The 19,289-nt window shown below is 44.8% G+C and overlaps 1 protein-coding gene across 1 annotated transcript in view; it reads left to right on the plus strand.

Moving 5' to 3' along the window:
• Positions 1-12,846, plus strand: part of CPS1 (carbamoyl-phosphate synthase 1) — a 184,790-nt gene extending 171,944 nt beyond the window's left edge. The window contains exons 35-38 of the mRNA XM_063116089.1: positions 6,502-6,561; positions 8,321-8,433; positions 9,419-9,548; positions 12,748-12,846. Coding sequence (XP_062972159.1) covers positions 6,502-6,561; positions 8,321-8,433; positions 9,419-9,548; positions 12,748-12,846 — 402 coding nt within the window. The remainder of the gene's footprint in view (positions 1-6,501; positions 6,562-8,320; positions 8,434-9,418; positions 9,549-12,747) is intronic.
• Positions 12,847-19,289: the final 6,443 nt, after the last annotated feature.

A 19,289-nucleotide genomic window follows, 5' to 3' on the forward strand; every position in this document is an offset into this window, starting at 1 on the left:
GGCCATTGGCCATGCTAGCAGGGGCTTCTGGGAGTTGAAGTCCAAAATGTTAGGAGATCTTCTGCCCACACCAGGCTAGGATAACTGATTCTACTACAACATGCAATTCAATCAGCTACATTGCTGTCCAATTATTTATCCCTCAGAGAAGCCTTTTTTTTCATTTTTCTTTTTAGGATAAAAGACTTGAGGGGTTAGATCAAGCTTCTAATCCCTCCCCACATATGAAGATCTCTGAGTGATTTCTGTCTAGTCACTGGGCATACCTACACTACAGATTTAAACTATTTTAAAAACCATTCCCACCCCACAGGGAGCCATGTGAGGTATGAATCTGGTAATTCTGCTTGGCACCATCCATCCTTGATGGATTCAAGGCTGCATTCAAGGAGCATTCAAGGAGTCCTTTATTTTTATATCCTGGCCAATTGAGACAAGTTTCTTGGTAACCTTTGGAGTGCACACTCTCGCTTCCCTGGGAAGTTTTGTAGTGTTGTTGTCCTCCAAAGGAAAGTATGTGAAGACACACTTACTTGGACAGTTCATCTTTGTGTTTCCTGTGCAATCAAGTTTCCCTAGATAAAAATAACTGCTCATACATATATGCCTGTTCTTTAGTGTGGGCTCATTCAACACACTCCAAGCTTCTTTGTGCCTCCAACTGAATGGCTCTGTGGTATGTTACGGTGTGCTCCGATGAGGGGATGCTGCTGTCCAAATACAATTGCGGTATACAAATTGTTTCGAAGGCGCTGCGCTTGACCTGCTGCAAGTATATGCCCAATCCCATTGCACGCCCCTTTGGGTAATCTCCCGGCTGGTGATGAATGAGCGCAGCATCTGCTTTCCAAGCTGAAAGTGTAGGTCTTGAAGAGTCACCAGGTCATGGGAAGTGGAAAGAAGTGTCAGTGTATGAAGTCAACTGCATTATTAACTCACTGAATCCTTTTCCTCTTGGTTTAACTGCTCGGCTGCGGTGCGGTGGATGTGGTGACCTGAAGAAAAGAGGGAAACAAACCATTTGTCTGGAAGACGCAATTTGTTTCTTCTTAAAATAATTCAGACATATTTTAGAACAGAAATGGAAAGTTCTGTTCTCAAGTAGAACTTACGCAAGATCCAGCACTTTGTCAGCTACAACTCTGGTAGGATACTGATCCAATATAAACGGAACGAAAGATTTCTGGTTGCTGAAGCTCTCTGTCCGTTTAAAAAGGATTCAGGCCCTCCCTGCCCCAAAGGGCTGCAAATGGAATAAACAGCTCAGAGACCCATAGGACATAGAATCATAGAATTATAGAATAGCAGAGTTGGAAGGGGCCTACAAGGCCATCGAGTCTAACCTCCTGCTCAATGCAGGGATCCACCCTACAGCATCCCTGACAGATGGTTGTCCAGCTGCCTCTTGAAGGCCTCTAGTGTGGGAGAGCCCACAACCTCCCTAGGTAACTGGTTCCATTGTTGTACTGCTCTAACAGTCAGGAAGTTTTTCCTGATGTCCAGCTGGAATCTGGCTTCCTATAACTTGAGCCCATTATTCCGTGTCCTGCACTCTGGGAGGATCGAGAAGAGATCCTGGCCCTCCTTTGTGTGACAACCTTTCAAGTATTTGAAGAGTGCTGTCATGTCTCCCCTCAATCTTCTGTTCTCCAGGCTAAACATGCCCAGTTCTTTCAGTCTCTCTTCATAGGGCTTTGTTTCCAGACCCCTGATCATCCTAGTTGCCCTCCTCTGAACACACCCTCCCGGCTGATGGTATTTTAGAAGACCTCATTGGGACGGAGAAGGCATGCTAGTGCCAGGATGGGAGGCCCAACTAATGGGCCCCCATTACTAATTGGTTACTGTGTTAAGATGTGGAGTAGGGAGTTTGCTTGGCTTAGTGGAAGCCAGGAGTCTTGAGTCTTGGTTAGGCTGGCTCACAGAGCCCTGTGCATTCCATATGGCCCAGCCTTGCTATTGTGGCCACATGGATTGCAGGGGACACTCTAGAAGAGCCTGACCCACTCCCCTCTCCTGTTTCCGGCCTCCAGTAAATGAATTAGGTCTCTTTGGTCCCCTCTCAGTCGCCTTCTTGAATGTATCCCAAAGCACCGTAGTGGTTTGTTTGTTTATTATTAGCCAAAGTTAGGGTTGTAGGCCATGGCAGTGTGGATCCCCCATGCACTCTGCATAAGAGCAGACCACGTGGAAGCAGGAGGGGAAGGAGTCCTTGCCTGGCTGTGTGGAATAACATGGAAGCGGGGAGTGAGTGAGTGAGTGGGCAAGTGCTTATTTAGGGCAAATACAGTTGATTGCTCATGCCCATTTCCTAATATGCTTGGTCATTTAATCCAATTAAATCTCCATGGTACCCTCAAATTTCAGTGAACAGGGGTGTCACTACGTTGCACAAAAGTGATGCCATACTGATTTACTGTAGAAGTTTCCAGTGATTCTATTTTGATAGGAAAGGCGGAAGACTTACAATGCTAATGAAGTGACTTTGGCTAGAGCCCTGCATTTTCTATTAAAGGAGATTAGTTGAATAGCTCTTTTCATTCCCTTTCCTGATTGGGCTATTTAGTAATGCTTGTTGGAAGAAGTGCATCTGTCTTACATCTGTGGTGCAAAAATGCTGAGCATCATAAAATACCGGGAGCATTCAAGGAGTCCTTTATTTTTATATCCTGGCTAATTGAGACAAGTTTCTTGGTAACCTTCTGTCCAGGGCTGTGAGAAGTTAGTGTGTCCATGGACCTTTGGAGTGCACACTCTCGCTTCCCTGGGAAGTTTTGTAGTGTTGTTGTCCTCCAAAGGAAAGTATGTGAAGACCAACAGTAGTTAACACACTTACTTGGACAGCTCATCTTTGCGTTTCCTGTGCAATCTCACCTATTATTAAACAGTTATGAAGCAGTTGTATTGATGGTGCTCAGGAAACAAAGGTCCCCCAGAGCTTAGCATGCTCCAGCATACCTTGCTTAGCAACTTTTCAATCAAAGCTAGGCAAACATTTGGATGCAGTTATTCCTTGTAGGAGAATGTGGCTTATAGGGAGGTTCTATGAAATGGAGAGAGAGAGAGAGAGAGAGAGAGAGAGAGAGATTGTTGTTAGCTTACTCTGAAGAGGAGACTGTTAAACCTGCTAGCTCTGGCTTGGCGCATTCTTTCTTGGGCAAACTAATTGTGATATGCGGTTATTGAAATAAATAGTTACAGGACCTTGTTGAGGGAACGTTCTAAGCAGACCTTCCCTCTTTCCAGCTAAGGATGTTGTGATCCAGAGAGAAGAGAAGACTGCAGTTTACGGCAGATTGAGAACAGACATATAGCACTGTGTTTGGGGCTCTGGAAGCTTTTTAGAGTATTTGCTAACTTCCTAGAGATCTCTTGTGGAATCACTGGACTTAACAGTGGACTTAGGCTCAACTTGTATGTTACAAAATACCAATACACCTCCAGCACCTTTTCCCAAAAGAAACAAAGCTTGGGTAACCAAATTCTCACCACTCACAGAAATGGGGTGTGGGTTGCAGTATTGCAGAATCATAGAGATGGGAGGGGTCCTGGATGTCACTTACCCCAACCTCTGCTCAATGCAGAATCTACAATGCATCCTCAGCAGTCATATATGTATACACACACTCTTGGATTCCATCACAGAGGAAAGGCAGAATATAAATATGATAAGTAACCTTCCAGAAGGCTGACAGCCAAAATGGATGTGATGCTTAGAAAATATGTATTATTTCATTTATTTATTTTATTTGTACCCCACCTTTCTACCAAAAGATGGCCCTATTAAGAGAGACTGAAAGAATTGGGCATGTTTAGCCTGGGGAAGAGAAGATTGAGGGGAGACATGAGAGCACTCTTCCAATACTTGAAGGTTGTCACACCTTCAAGAGGCAGCTGGACAACCATCTGTCAGGGATGCTTTAGGGTGGATTCCTGCATTGGGCAGGGGGTTGGACCCCATGGCCTTATAGGCCCCTTCCAACTCTGCTATTCTATGATTCTATATGCCTAAATACCCTATTTACAATGCAACCCTATATGTTACTCAGAGGTAAGTCCCATTGACTTCAGTGGGCGTTATTCCCAGTTAAGTGAGTAGAAATTTGTCACAACCATTTCTTTGTATAAAGCTTAGGACAAAAACTGCTTTGGATCCTGTTGTGAATAAAGTTCTTAATGAATGTAACAAGGTACAAAGCTCTCTGTTACTTTCAGTATTAACTGAACTGGTAATAGCCCCATAAAAATAAAAATCAGCTGAGGACCTGGGACTGTATTCGTTAGCTGATTGTACAACAGTATGATAAACATGTTGAAGGAAATGAGAAAATCTATTTCGAAACAGAACCCTGTAAGCTTGCAGTAAATAAGGAAGCTTGTCCTACTTTTTTTTTTTTAGTAGCAGGCGCTTTCTCGTACAGGTACTTTCAATCAGTTTTTACATCTGGGGCAGCTCAGATGAAGGTTGACAGCTATAATTTCTTTTCGAGGAGAGCCTGTTTTATATGTCACAAGTGTTCAATACATGTTTGATAGAGGTTTATAATACTGTTGTGAAAGCCAACACCCCTGACCAGAAGGCAGAGTGATTCCATAGCTGGGAAGCTGCCAGCGCTGTCATGTTGGATATGTGTATTTTCCACATAGTGTAGTGAACAAAAATGGCTTTCCAGGATGTTCTTGCAAGTGCCTGTCGACCTTGAAGCTATGGCTTGACTCATTTTTCCATTCGCAAGGTCCTTTCTCTACCCTTTAGGCTTTTTCAGCGTGACCTCTGCGAGGATCAGAGATCCCAAAGCTCTAGCTAGGAAAATAAATGTTTTTGTGAAATCCTGACTCCTTACTTCGCAAAAGTCACGCGGAGTAAAATGTGGAAAAACCTTCCACTTGAAGGTCATTGGCTTGAATCTGACCGTTGTTAAACTTTGTATATTATAGCAGAGGTACGCATCAGCATGTTATTGCTAAGCTGCAGGTTTAATTCACGGAATGAAAATTACATTTCGTAATGTCTGTGCACCTTTCAGCTGAATGCCAACCCTGCATCTGTGCCATCACTTGCCACATTGACACCTCAACCATTCTATGCCCGTCTGCTACAGGGGGAAATGCAGGCACGTGGGTGGCCAAAAATTGTCTGTTGGACATCCACTTCAGCACCGGCACTTGGGTCATTTTGCACCGTGCTCCAGGGGAGGGGATTATTTTCTCCGTTTCTCTCCTTCACTTGTCTCTGGGTTTACAATATTGTGGCAGGAACTTTCTAAGGTCAATGAAGGAAAAATCCCTTGGATAATTTTATTTTCTATAGATAGAAAGCTCTATTAGTTTGCAGATATTGTCGTTTTCCAATTCAGAAGCAAGTTTATTTTCTGAGCTGTCTTAGGTTTTCAAACTTCATTAAAAATAAAGTTTCTAGTTCTCATGATAATGGAGAGAAAAGTGCCTTTGTTTTGTCAGTTTCTGCTAAGTATTTGAGAGCTAAAATAGGGTTTTCACTCAGTGCACCTCTCTTTTCCAGGGATGGGGAACTTTTGTCTTGCAGGCCAATTTGGCCGGCCAGCCCAGCCCATGCAACCTGTGGGGCCTCAGGGTTAGTGGGAGGAGGAGGGGGGGGTAGAAGAACCCCTGCAGTCATTTTGATGGAAGGCGGGATGCAGGTGAACCTAAAGCTACTTTCTGCACGCTGGCTTTCCCCACCTGGAGGAAGCTGGCATGCAGGGAGGCCGGCTCTCCAGCCAGAGTGCAAACACTGAGCAGTCACTCAACTTTTGCCTCCCCTGCTTTCACCAGGGACCTGATGACATCACCAGTGAGCCCCCCCTGATGCCATCCGGCTCGTGATGGGGGAGGGATGGAGCCATTCCAGCCCCTGGGCCAAATGTGGCTCCCCACCCCTGTTCCCTTCTTATACCCCTGCCCTTATACAACAGCCCCTCTCACTTCCGTTTTCTCTAAACCCCAGGACAAAAAAGTAATAATTAAAAAATGGAAATAAAATGTATAAACTCTGCACAAAGTGCAGCAAAGCAAAGCTGGTTAATGTCTATTTATGCAAACTTGCCCAAATTGCATAATTTGCTCTGACTGCAAAATCTGATTTCTCTGATTGCTGAATTTGACATTTTGTTATTGGGTAATCTGCACTCCCTGGCTATAAAACCCTGAAAGGCAGTGTGGTGCGTTACGACCTTGGGGGTTCCGGCTTAGTGGTGAGATACGGACTTCAGTTTCACAGCAAACAGTGCCTTTGAAGCCTGTTAATCTACAATAACTTGCCACCTACAGTAAAGCTCATGCCCTTTATAGCTTTCTGTGACATTCACGTTTAAGAAAAGGGAGGTGTCCAAGACTAACACAGCTTTACCACATACCCCACTCTAATAGCAGAGCTTTACTGTAGGTTGTGAAATATCCACTCTGCAAACACATCTGCGGAAAAGGGATGTTGCTGCTCAGACCAGGGCTTTGATGTCCACTCTCTTTTATTTTACCTTTCAGCATTCTTTTCGGCCCAAATTCCTTGGTGAAGCAGAGCAGCTGCATAGTCAAGGTTTCAAGGTATGTGGATTTGTCTATGAAAGCTCAAAGACCTTCTGTATTCATGGAGGAGGTAAACCTAGAAATAAGCAGGGAGAAGAGACCTTGTATTGACAGACATATCACATGCGTTGTTTTGAGAGCTACATCTGCCATATGTAGCCTAGCTACAGTTACCCATGCTCTGATAACCTCTCGTTTGGATTACTGCAATGCGTTATACGTGGGGCTGCCTTTGAAGACGGTCCGGAAACTTCAACTGGTACAAAACAGGGCAGCCCGTTTACTAACAGGGAATGGCCGACGAGACCACATTACGCCAGTCCTTTTCCAGCTTCATTGGCTGCCAGTCCAGGTCCGGGCCCGATTCAAAGTGCTGGTATTAACATTTAAAGCCCTAAACGGCTTGGGGCCAGGTGATCTGAAGGAACGCCTCCTCCCATATGTACCTGCCCGGACCCTAAGGTCATCCTCAGGGGTCCTTCTCCGCGAGCCCCTGCCAAAGGAAGTGAGGCAGGTGGCTACCAGGAGGAGGGCCTTCTCTGCTGTGGCACCCCGGCTGTGGAATGAGCTCCCTAAGGAGGTTCGCTTGGCATCTACCATTATATGCTCTTAGACGCCAGGTGAAGACCTTTTTTATTCTCCCAGCATTTTAACAGTCTATAAATAAATTTTAACTTGGTGTTTTAAATTTGTAATTTTGCATTGCTGCTGTTTCTATCTGGTTGAGCTTTTATATTGGATTTTATAGTATGGTTTTATACTGTTGTTTTATACTTTGAATGTTTTTAATTTTTGTGAACCGCCCAGAGAGCTCCAGCTATTGGGCGGTATAGAAATGTAATAAATAAATAAATAAATAAATAAATATCAAGCCTAATTTTCTTAGACTGAAAGGAGATATTACAAAGAGTGTGCGGCTGAAAGCCAAAGCCTCGTGTCTCCTCCTCTATCCCGTCAGTGTACAATGAATGAACTAAAATGTATCATTGCATTTTGAATCTTCCAGCCGCTGCTCTCCTTCATTGACTGCCATTCACGGGGGTGGAAAGCTGGCAATGCAATGATTTTATGTCATGCTTTTTAGTTTTTACTTTACTAGATGCTACCAGCAGAGGGGGGGGGGAACAGGATTCATGGGATAGCAGACACACACGCTCTTGGTAACATCCAGTTTCAATCTCAAGTTCTTGAGAGCCATGACTTCTTCCAAATCTTAGTCCTGGGGGTGTAAACATGAGCTAAAGGTCAGATTTAGGGCATTCCAAGGTTCAGATGAGGGCAGCTTCTATACTTGCTGCTGGCATTTTGAGCTTCACGAATAAAAAAGGTCACTGTACATAAATAAAAATGTTGCCATTCTGTGGCCGTTTTTACACATATTGTCCAGGCATGGACTCTGTGGTGCTGAGACTGGGGAACAGAGCCCTGCAGTTAGGGGAAGCAATCTCCTTGACACTGCAGCAGAATGAGACCAATTACCCGGGCAACAGAAGCACAGCCCAGAGCTGGCCTTAGGCAGCAGTGGGCAGGAAATGGTGGCCCTGTGGCCCAGGTAAAAGGGCGGGGGGTATTTGCTGTTTCTGCAAAAGTTGGTGGTCTTGTGTGAGTTTATGGGTTCTTGCACGGCATGTGGAGCCCCCTTTAAAGAGGGGAGAGCGGCTGATCCCTGATACTCTGCTGGGAGCAACTAGCTTGAGAGAGATTGAGGGGGAGAGAGAGGCCATACAGAACCATTTGCTATTAAATGAAGGTGGTTTTTTTTATTATTTCTCTGCAGCTTTATGCAACAGAAGCAACTTCTAACTGGCTCAATGCCAACGGCATTCCTGCATCTCCAGTGGCATGGCCATCCCAGGAAAGTGTGGACCCTCCGCTCCTTCCAATCAGACAGTAAGTGTTTCAGCAAATTTACAATGGAAGAATAATCTTGGCCATCTGGGCAGATCCTGTCTGGATCTCTTGTCTTCCTTCCAACTAGAAAATTGACTTCTGTTTGATGCCCCAAAACCAGTTCTGATGATAGTCGAGCTGGCGCCTTTGCCTGCCCAGGTGTGCGTTCTACTTATGTGAGCGGTATAGCAGTGGAAGAGCAAACTCAGGCGACATCATCACAGCGCCCCCTTCCTCCTGGCAATCTGTGCTTTGCCTGGTTTGTGGAAGGCGTGCGTCGACCCTTTGTGAGTTCCCTCTTCACACGCAAGCAGTGATTTGTATAAGTCAGTGAGGCAGCTGGAATATCATTCAAACTAGCTCTAACTCATGAGAAGCATTTCTTATATCAGAAGAATGTGTCTTATCTACGGCAGACAGAGGACAAAGTACGGCTCTTTTTGAACGTATGTATTATAACCCAACCTTGTGTGGGATCATGTTTGGTTAAACCCAAAGTGAAGATTGAGTGGAATCAGGACCTGCAGGAGCATTGTAGTAAGCCCCTGCTCCTGCTAGCTTTGCAGGAATTTGGACTTCTCCCCCTCCCCTCCTCATCAGTGTCTGTCATCCTGATCGTGCGGATTAGTTTAGCTTAAGCTGCTGCTGTGCTGTTAGCGGCTGTAGCTGAAGCACAGTCCTGTGCCAGGCAAAATACGGTCCAGCACGTTCCACACATTTCTCTTATACTTTAACCCACTGCTGTGCTTATGTCTCATACTGTTTGCTTTTAAGTTCAAACATCTTGATCAGGACTGTAAGCAGGTAGCTTCCAGGTGCTTTAATGCCTTTGGATCTAGCTATAGAGATATGGAAAATGGCCTACTGAGTACAAAAACTTGTGCTGATGGAATATTGAAAAAATGCATTGTTATTTTCTTATTTACTAGACTTCGTTGTTTTATTTTTTTATTTTTGTGCTAACGTTGTGTGTGTTTCACTTCAGGCTCATAAAAGATGGGAGCATAGACTTGGTAATTAACCTCCCCAACAACAACACAAAGTTTGTCCATGATAATTACCTGATCCGCAGGACAGCTGTTGACAGCGGAATCTCTCTCCTCACTAATTTGCAGGTATTCCACTGCCATTTCTCCCAGGAGCGTTGAATCAATTTTTAGCATGTATGGCGTTAAGGCCCCTTTTTAAAGCCTTAATTAATATTTGACCGCTAACTATTTTAAACTGCAGCAAGTTCAATGATATAGGACATTTTCTATCATCTATAGTTTACTTCATAGCCAATTCCCCTCTTTTGTGTCACTATTACAGTTCCAAGACTGATTCTTGAATGAAAGCCGTGTGGCTGGTTTTCAGCAAATTCACAGTTACAAGAGCTAGTGCAGTGGGTAAGACCATGAGGCTGGTGACCTGGAGGTGGCTGGTTCAAATCTCATCACTGGGTAGCTTCAGGCAAGAGCTTCTGTCCCTGAAGCTCAGCTCTCTTTCTGCAATATAGGGATTATGGCACTGGCCTATTTTACAGGGTTGTTGTACGGAATAAGACAAGACAGTGGGGCGGATTGCATGACTACAGCGAGGGAAACGAGCCCAACAATAGCCCATTGGTTATTTGAGGTTTGCTGCCCCCTCAAACAAGCCATGCTGCCTGGGTTCAGATAACAGCAATCCATACCAGCAAGGGTAATTCAGGAAATCTGAGGTGTAGTTAACAAGCCACGGTGGCTTGCTAACCTCACCATGATTGTGCCATCTGAGTTAATGAATGTGAAGACGCGGCAGCAGCCGTGGCGGAAGGAGGGAGGAGTGTTTCCCTTTCCTTGCTCCTGAGCTCTTTGGAAGAGCTGCGTCTGCCATGTTCCCATGGGCTTTTGCACCACAATGCTTCAGAGCAATAGAGGGCATGTCTAGACGATGCCTTATCCCGGGGATCGCCCCACGATCATCCCTGTGCGTCCACATGATGCACAGGGGAACCCGGTGGCAGGGAGAGATGATCCCTTCATTTCCCCGGGATTACCAGGATTGGCTTTTAGCCTGACTGCCCCCACGGTCTCAGGATTGTCCTGAGACCGCGGGAGGTGTGGGCAGCCATCCCTGTTTCGTCCTGGCTCCTTGCGAGGAAACGCAACGAGCTGGGAACCAGGCACAGGGCAAGGAGCTCTTGAAGCACCCCGTGCCCATCGGGGGTGGAGAGGGGAGTGGGGGAGGAGGTTTTCCCCCTCTCTTTTTCTTTAGCGCCGGAGCGCTTGTGTGCTCTAGCTCCTTTTCTTTAAAAAAAATGGTGGGCGCAATGTCCTCCTCCCTCCCAGGACGTCGCACGCCACGAGTGGACTGAGGGGAAGGATCTTGCGATCAGCATATTGTGAGATCCTCCCCCCTCTGCCACGAGGTGTAGACATGCCCAGAATGAAAGAGAAAAAAAGGGGGGGAACCCTCTTCCTCTCCCCAAATGCCACCACGTCTGCTTCCCCCACGCTGCTTGAAAGCTAAAGGAAATGGGGGTGTTTATAGGGGCCTGGCAGTGATTGGCAGAGGGGATAGGAATCCTTCTCTGTTCCAGATTTTAATCTGAGGTGGAGAACAATTTCTGGATGTATAAAGCTGCCTTCCTCTTTCAGGAAGGGTTTTACAATTCTCTGAAGTTAATTTTTTAACTTGACCCTGGAGAACTTTGTCAGTATCCATAAATATGACACTGAAGTGCCTGTGTGTGTGTGTGTGTTAAAAACATGGGCATTACTCTACTCTAACAGCCCCTAATTGCACTCTTCCTCCCTGCAATGTACTCCTTACTTAGCTGTTCATTTCTGTCAATCATTTTTTTTAGTTCTGTTCTTCCTTAGTGGTATGTCTATTTGGTAGGTTTTATTGTAGGGTGAATATTTGCTGCAGGCAGGCAGGGTCTTTACCTCCTTTCCTAGTGGCCTTTCCCCCTCCAGTCGATCCTGTTGCATAAGCCATCCTTAAAGGCAGCACCACTTCCAGTGCTACTGCTGTCACGAAGGGAGAGAGAAGAAGTCAGCCAGGCAGCTGTTCTTTCAAGGAGTGAATTTTTTTAAAAAAAACATTGCCCAGGGCATCCATGACAGCAGCACTGGTGGCAAGAATGCTTCTTTGAACTGGGCAGTGGGGACTGGAAGCATGTTTTGCCCCTTTCCACACAAATTTACTGTCTGTCTGGTGAGTGGTTGGGTTCTACAGTAAAGGCTGTTGCCATTTATTTATTTATTTATTTATTTATTACATTTCTATACCGCCCAATAGCCGGGCGGTTCACAAAAATTAAAACCATTCAAAGTTTAAAACAACAGTATAAAACCATAATATAAAATACAATATAAAAGCTCAACCATCTAGCAGTAAGAGCCATAATTATATTCATATATACATTACATCCAATGAGAGGTGTAAAATACATTTGTTTAGTTGAAATGTATTGAGACAGTTTACAGAAAGAGATAAAAACAACACCACATGAATGGGCGGAAAAGCTCTGTTTCTTATGCCTAATAAAACGTTACAAAACATTTTTTTTTCTTTATGAGTATAACCATGGATGAACCACTTGCCACACCTGACTCAGAGATTGGGTTTGGCCAATAGGCTGCTAACTGGCCATCCATGCATTTAGCAATGCCACTTCCGTTGTCTTCAAATGGTAGCAGGAAAAGAAAGAGTGAGGATGGTGGGTGCAGTTCTGTGGGCTCAGAGTCATAGGCCTTAGCTAGGCCTAAGGTTTATCCCGGGATCGTCCCAGGATCGTCCCTGCCTGCTCCCGGGATCCCCTGTGTGTCATTTACATGAACAGGGATGACCCCGGGACGATCCCAGGATAAACCTTAGGTCTAGCTAAGGCCATAGACACACACACACACACACACACACACACACACACATTATATGAAGTTATATAAAACAGCTTAATATGTATAAAAAATCTTTTATGAGCTGTATTCCTTCTTCTATGTCTGGCTGAACCTTCTGGGAAGCAGAAATTTGTCTTTTTGTTACACTGACTTGATTTAACCTAAGCTGAGCCCTTAAAGTGGGTTAATTGTAAATCAGTACAGCAAATAAACCCCACCCTCCAACCCCAGTATTAGTGACTGGGCTGTATCTAAATAAGGAAAAAGTATACTTTTGCATCAGCAGTAAAATAGGTTTCATTTTAAATGGAGAAAACTGCATAAAACCGCCTACTGATGAGGCCTAGGTGTAGTGTGTCTAATTCTAATTAGCCTGTTTTACAAAATCAATCCTTTGGACATGGTTTGGGAACATGGGCAGAGCTTTTGGATTTTCTGGTTTCAGGTGGCAAAGCTCTTCACTGAAGCTATCAAACACTCTGGAAAATTGGACAGCAAAAGTCTCTTCCACTACAGACGGTTCAATGCCAGCACCGCTGCATAGAAGAACAGCCCCTTGGCAGGTCTTCTTAATACTGAAGGGGGAATTCCGTTCCTGACTGACATGTTTACCCGTTTCTGCAGATTGTAAACTTCATGAATGTCTTTGCATGAAATGTCTCATCTTCAGCTTTGGAGATACTACTACATTGTTGCTACCCCTGCATATTCCAAATGTTGAATGTTCAAAAATGTTTTATCCTTGGACTTCATTCTTGGGCATATGTCCTTGAAAGTGTCCCACTGAATTCAGTAAGACATCCTTCCAAGTACTCATGCGTAGAATTTTGGTGATAAGGTGGAATCTCAAAAAAATAATAATCCGAAATTGGCTTGAACTGTGTAATAATAAAATCATTCTTTCTTCTAAACTTTGGGGTAGTTTCTGAGCATTTTAAATCATATTCCACACATTTTTATATACAGATAGTAGCTATCTTTCTTTTCTTTTTTTAAGAAAACGCAATGAAGAATATGCATATGATGGAATGATTCCAGGACCAAGGCATACAAGTATCATGAGACATTGTAGCATCTCATTACATTTTAACAAAGCAAGCCAATTTTCCCTCTCTCACCCACCCATCCCTGATAGTTAGTTGGGAAATATTGACTCCTTTAGACAGAAGAAAAAGCAGGCTGTTCATGCTGTCTTTTGAGAACTATCCTTGTGCTTTTCTTAAAGACACATTCTGCATCTTCCTTCAATACAGTCAGAAAACTCACATAGTCTAGTTCAAAACCACCATTTACCTGTCATGTCCTCTTAATCTATCTCCTTCCCACTACAGCTCACTCCGAAGAATTGCCTGCCCTGTCCTTTACAGTCAGTAATCAGCCTTCTCCTGCTTGATTTACCACAGCGATCTCACAATCACTTGCTACTGAATATGATGAATGTGACAGGGACTCTTTCAAGTAAAGAGAACGGCAATTCACAGCTTTTCGGTGACAGCAGATGACAGTAACAACGTAGCATCTTTTTGTTTATTCACCATCCCGAATTGGCTTACTGTCTTCTTTTACACATTTGTAGCCAGTTCCACATTGCCTTTTTATGGGACACAGGAGTCCCTCCACAAGTCACTCTCACAATTAAAAAAATGATTCATGTGGGGAAGTTTTATCCCAAGGCAACTAGGGATGCATGACAATTTCATTTTGTTTCATTTTGGATAAGAATTTACCAAAATTCATAAATTTCTTCATATTTGGCTTGGAAAGAACTTGAAATTAATCAAAATTGAATGTAGAGGAACCAAAATTGACAGATTCATTTGAGCTTTTAGCTCCTAAAAGCTCTGGCTTTGAATTCCTGCATGTGCAACCATATTAGTTCTCTTTTCTGACTGGCTCCAATCTTTAACAGTTATGTGGCAGGCACGTACAACATGGTCCGCTCTTTGAACCAACTGAATCTGGATGGTGCAGTTCGGTGAGAATTTTGGTTCAATTCATTCTTTTTATAAGTATTTACCAACATTTACACATTTCTTCATATTTGTGATGGAAAGAAAGTATGTTTTAAGCATTTGGGTGAAAGTAAAACTGATTGATTCGTCCATCTCTAATGGAAAGGAAAGGAACCTCTCGTGCAAGCACTGAGTCATTACTGACTCTTGGAGGGACGCCAGCTTTCACTGATGTTTTCTTGGCAGGCCTTATAGCGGGGTGGTTTGCTGTTGCCTTCGCTGTCCGTTATTACTTTTCCCCCAGCTAGCTGGGTATTCATTTTACTGGAAGGCTGAGTCGACCCGAGCCGGCTGCCTGAAACCAGCTTCCGCTGGGATCGAACTCAGGCCATGGGGAGAGTTTCAGCTGCAGAAACTATCTCTGCAATGCCTATCTCTGCCTTCCCCAAACTCAGCCCCCCTAGATCTTTTTTACTTCAACTCCCATCAGCCCCAGCCAACCTGGCCAATGCTCAAAAAGGCTGGGAGTTGTCATCCAAACATCTGGAGGGCATCTGGTTGGGGAAAGCTGTGCTACCTAAATGTGTCTGGAGTATGAGGGATGACTTTGTAGCACAATGCCATAGATGTCACTGCAACGGTGTACAATTCCAATTCTGCTCCTCCCAGGTTCTTCCCTTTCCCCTTCTGCACATTTAAGGAGTGTTACAAATAGAGACCAAAGTCAGTGTTTGTGTTAGGGTGGTTGCTTATATAACTCCAGAAAAGAAGAAATACCTCACCAAAATAAGAGGACAAAAGAGGATAGTGATTTGTTTAAAATTTGCGTATGCTAATGTCTATGTATCGATGCAAAGTTAGAAATAATTATAATTCAAATAGAAATAAGCGCACAGCTCACCATAGTGAGACGATGTGGCTGTCTGTTTGGTCTACTGCTCAGGCACTAACTATTGAAGGGCGATAGGTCTTATGGTTCTTCATCTTTAAACCAGACTTGGAGACGACAGCCATTCCAATAGGGGGCACCTTCAAATAGAGGATGGTCCTTTGGCAGCTTGTCAGAGGACTGATCTATGTAAAAGGGGATACATGCCCACTATGAACACTTTCTTGAGAGCAAATGCCATTCAGCTGAAGCTTAGTTCTAGCTGGGGGCAAGGTGATAAAGCTTCGCTTGGGTTGTAGTATGTCAGACTCCAGGGAGATGTCTTCAGAGCGCTGGGTCAGCGCCGGCTCTCTCTTCAACCTCATGCTTTCCCTCTCCTGGGGTGGCGTCGAGTAATCCTGATGCTGAGGTTTCTGGGTGACCATCTGGGTCCTGCAGCCACTCCCACCCTCTTCCTGGTGGAAGGTGACCAATCGCTGGTCACTTCCACCAGGCTCCACCACTGCATTGACCCCAGATTGACCCAGGAGCAACGTCACACAGCGGAAGCACTGTATTGATGCCACTCCCTTTGAAAAGGAAAGGAAAGGAACCTCTCGTGCAAGCACTGAGTCATTGCTGACTCTTGGAGGGATGCCAGCTTTTTCTGACGTTTTCTTGGCAGGCCTTATAGCGGGGTGGTTTGCCGTTGCCTTCCCCGGCTGTTATTACTTTCCCCCCAGCTAACTGGGTACTCATTTTACCGACCTCGGGAGGATGGAAGACTGAGTCGACCTGAGCCGGCTGCCTGAAACCAGCTTCCGCTGGGATCAAACTCAGGCCGTGGGGAGAGTTTCAGCTGCAGAAACTGCTGCTTTACCGCTCTGCGCCACATGAGACTCATCAGTTAGTAAATCCCAACTCTTTCAAAATGCAGCATCGCGGGGAAGTCCTGCGGTGGCTGTGAAGCTGCGCTTGCGTTGTCTAACTGATGTGGTGCAGATCCACAGCCACTGTGGGGCTTTCCCCATGTATAAACAGGTGCGCAGCTCACATTTTTTAAATACTTCTCCATGCCAAATAAATGAAGCAATAAATAAATTCTACAACGAAAACTAGCATGTCAGGACTGGGCTTGAACCCTTCTCCCTGACATATTGGTTTTCTACATGGAGTGATATGTTTGTACAGAGGGGCATTGAATCTCATGGGCCCTCACCTGCAGTGGTACAGCCCAGACACAAGTTTACCAGCTAGGCCTCTAAGTAAATAAAGGACTGGGCTGTAAGTGCATGGGGCTAATTCTCCTAGGCCTCCAAATTCTTACATTAAAACCTGTGCCATTGTCTCCCTTACTGGTTCATAAATAATATCTGGAATATTTTAAAGACGCTACAAAGCACTATACGGTGAGTTTTGCGCCTGTCAAGCACGCAGAACGTACACAGTGATGTTTCCTTGATTTTCATATTACTTGCGCCGGCTGACATTCTGCATGGGGAGCAAAGGGGTGGGAGAGCCCTGCTCTGACTGAATGTTCATTTACCTCAGCAGCAGCTGCAGGTACTCCAACCCGTTTCTGCGGTGTCCGGACCCTCTCTTACAATGAAGGAGGAAATTAGCTGAGAAACAAACCAGGATTGAATGCTCGCTAAATGCTTGTTAATTGCATACCAGCATTATCGTTTTGCTCAGAGTGCCAAGCTCCCTCCAGGCACAGGTGCTATCAGCGCACCATCCATACGTAATCACCTCTTTAATTACACGCTGTACCAAAGGCTCCCCGGCAGCAAAGAACTTGCCGCTCACTGTGGCCACCCCTGTTTTTTGTTCTGACTGCATAAAAAGGGTTTGTTCTCTGTTTTCCTTCCTTGTGCCAAACGACGCAATACTTTTGTGTGTGTGAAATGTTCACTTCTCTTTTGATAAAGAACACTGCATAATGAGAAATAGAACCATCTCCTGTATTGCCTTCCTCTGGGCTTGACCTCAAATTGTATCTGCATCCCATGATCCTCTTATGAACAAGGAAAGGATATCAGCATTCTTGGAGAAGACTCCAAGCACCTGCAGCTGTTGGGATCGATGCAGATTGCAAGAACGTAAGAAGTAATTCTCTTCATCACACCCTCTTTTCTGCCTCAAAACAAGCTTGACTTCTAAACATTCACTCTTTATTATTCAACATGGGGCGGTTTCTACAGCCATGATGAGAGATGGCAAGGATGTTTAAATGGGCACTTGCTCATCTATGGAAAGTCAAGCCAATTGTGCATTGATTTAATGAAGCCTGAAGACCAATAAGAGAGAGAGAGAGAGAGAGAGAGAGAGAGAGAGAGGACACAAAACTGTTACTTTAATCAGTATAAAACCCATAAGATGCATTCCTCTCTTATAGTATAGGGAGAGTCTGGACAAACTGGAAGGACCTGTAATAAATGCATTGTAACCAGACAAACAAACTGATGGATATTCTCTACGTGAAAGGGCGATCAGACATTTGAGAAACTGACTGAACGAATAAACAATAACAACAGGGATCCACAAGCAGAATTATGGGGCAAACATGCATGCGTACACACACACACACTGGTAAATTCAACTGTAAATGTGTTATCTCAGAGCTGTACACGCTAGGCTAAAAGAGCTGAATAGGGCTAAACATTGTTCCACCTCTGAAACCATTGAAGGGAAGCCTTACTACCTGGTTGCGTGTTCTTGAACAACCTGCAACTTGAGGCAATGGTGATAGACTTGTTTCTGGGCTGAACCATATCTTCAGACCTTGCTGTTCAATGCAGCAAGGTTGAAAACAGGGAACAACATTGGGGGTGGCAGCATCTTGCACAGCCCTCTGACCCCTACAGAGGGGCAGATTTACTGTTCAGGTAGAGAGAGATCCACAAATAGAAACTTGCTTCTGCCCACAAAACTATTCTGTCACACATGCATTGGGGCACCCAGGACTTGGCTGCTCCTACCTCCCATGTCCACTGCCTACCTATCACATTGTTAATGCTGGCTGTCTCAGAAGCAGGTTTGCTGGCTGTAGCCCTCACCCTCTGGCTTAGACTGCTTCTGATGGAAATGATGCCACCAACCATTTGTACAGATCCTACTGTACAATAGCCCTATTGATGCATTGGCCATGTGAAGGCATGGCCAACGCATCAACAGAATGAAATTTAAAACAACAGGATGAAATTTAATAGGGATAAATGCCAAGTTCTACATTTAGGAAAAAGAAACCAAAGGCACCGTTACAAGATAGGGGATACTTGGATCAGCAATACTACAAGCGAGAAGGATCTTGGAATTGTTGTAGATCGCAAGCTGAATATGAGCCAACAGTGCGATATGGCTGCAAGAAAGGCAAATGCTATTTTGGGCTGCATTAATAGAAGTATAGCTTCCAAATCATGTGAGGTACTGGTTCCTCTCTATTCGGCCCTGGTTAGGCCTCATCTAGAGTATTGCGTCCAGTTCTGGGCTCCACAATTCAAGAAGGACGCAGACAAGCTGGAGCGTGTTCAGAGGAGGGCAACCAGGATGATCAGGGGTCTGGAAACAAAGCCCTGTGAAGAGAGACTGAACGAACTGGGCATGTTTAGCCTGGAGAAGAGAAGATTGAGGGGAGACATGATAGCACTCTTCAAATACTTAAAAGGTTGTCACACAGAGCAGGGCCAGGATCTCTTCTCGATCCTCCCAGAGTGCAGGACACGGAATAACGGGCTGAAGTTAAAGGAAGCCAGATTCCAGCTGGACATCAGGAAAAACTTCCTGACTGTTAGAGCAGTACGACAATGGAATCAGTTGCCTGGTGAAGTTGTGGGCTCTCCCACACTAGAGGCCTTCAAGCGGCAGCTGGACAACCATCTGTCAGGGATGCTTTAGGGTGGATTCCTGCATTGAGCAGGGGGTTGGACTCGATGGCCTTGTAGGCCCCTTCCAACTCTGCTATTCTATGATTCTATGATTCTATAATGTGAGAGGGTGGGGCCTCACCATTTGCCATCCACACATTTGGTGATGATCTGGAGGGGAAGCTGGATATACTTATGTTTGCTTCTCCATGGGATTGGGACCACATAGAGAAGCCTATGATGACAAGCACACCAATAATCATAGCGAGGGTCAATATACTTCTATAATTTTCTTCCCCTT

This window comes from Elgaria multicarinata, chromosome 2, assembly GCF_023053635.1.
Source record: "Elgaria multicarinata webbii isolate HBS135686 ecotype San Diego chromosome 2, rElgMul1.1.pri, whole genome shotgun sequence".
Classification (NCBI taxonomy): domain Eukaryota; kingdom Metazoa; phylum Chordata; class Lepidosauria; order Squamata; family Anguidae; genus Elgaria; species Elgaria multicarinata.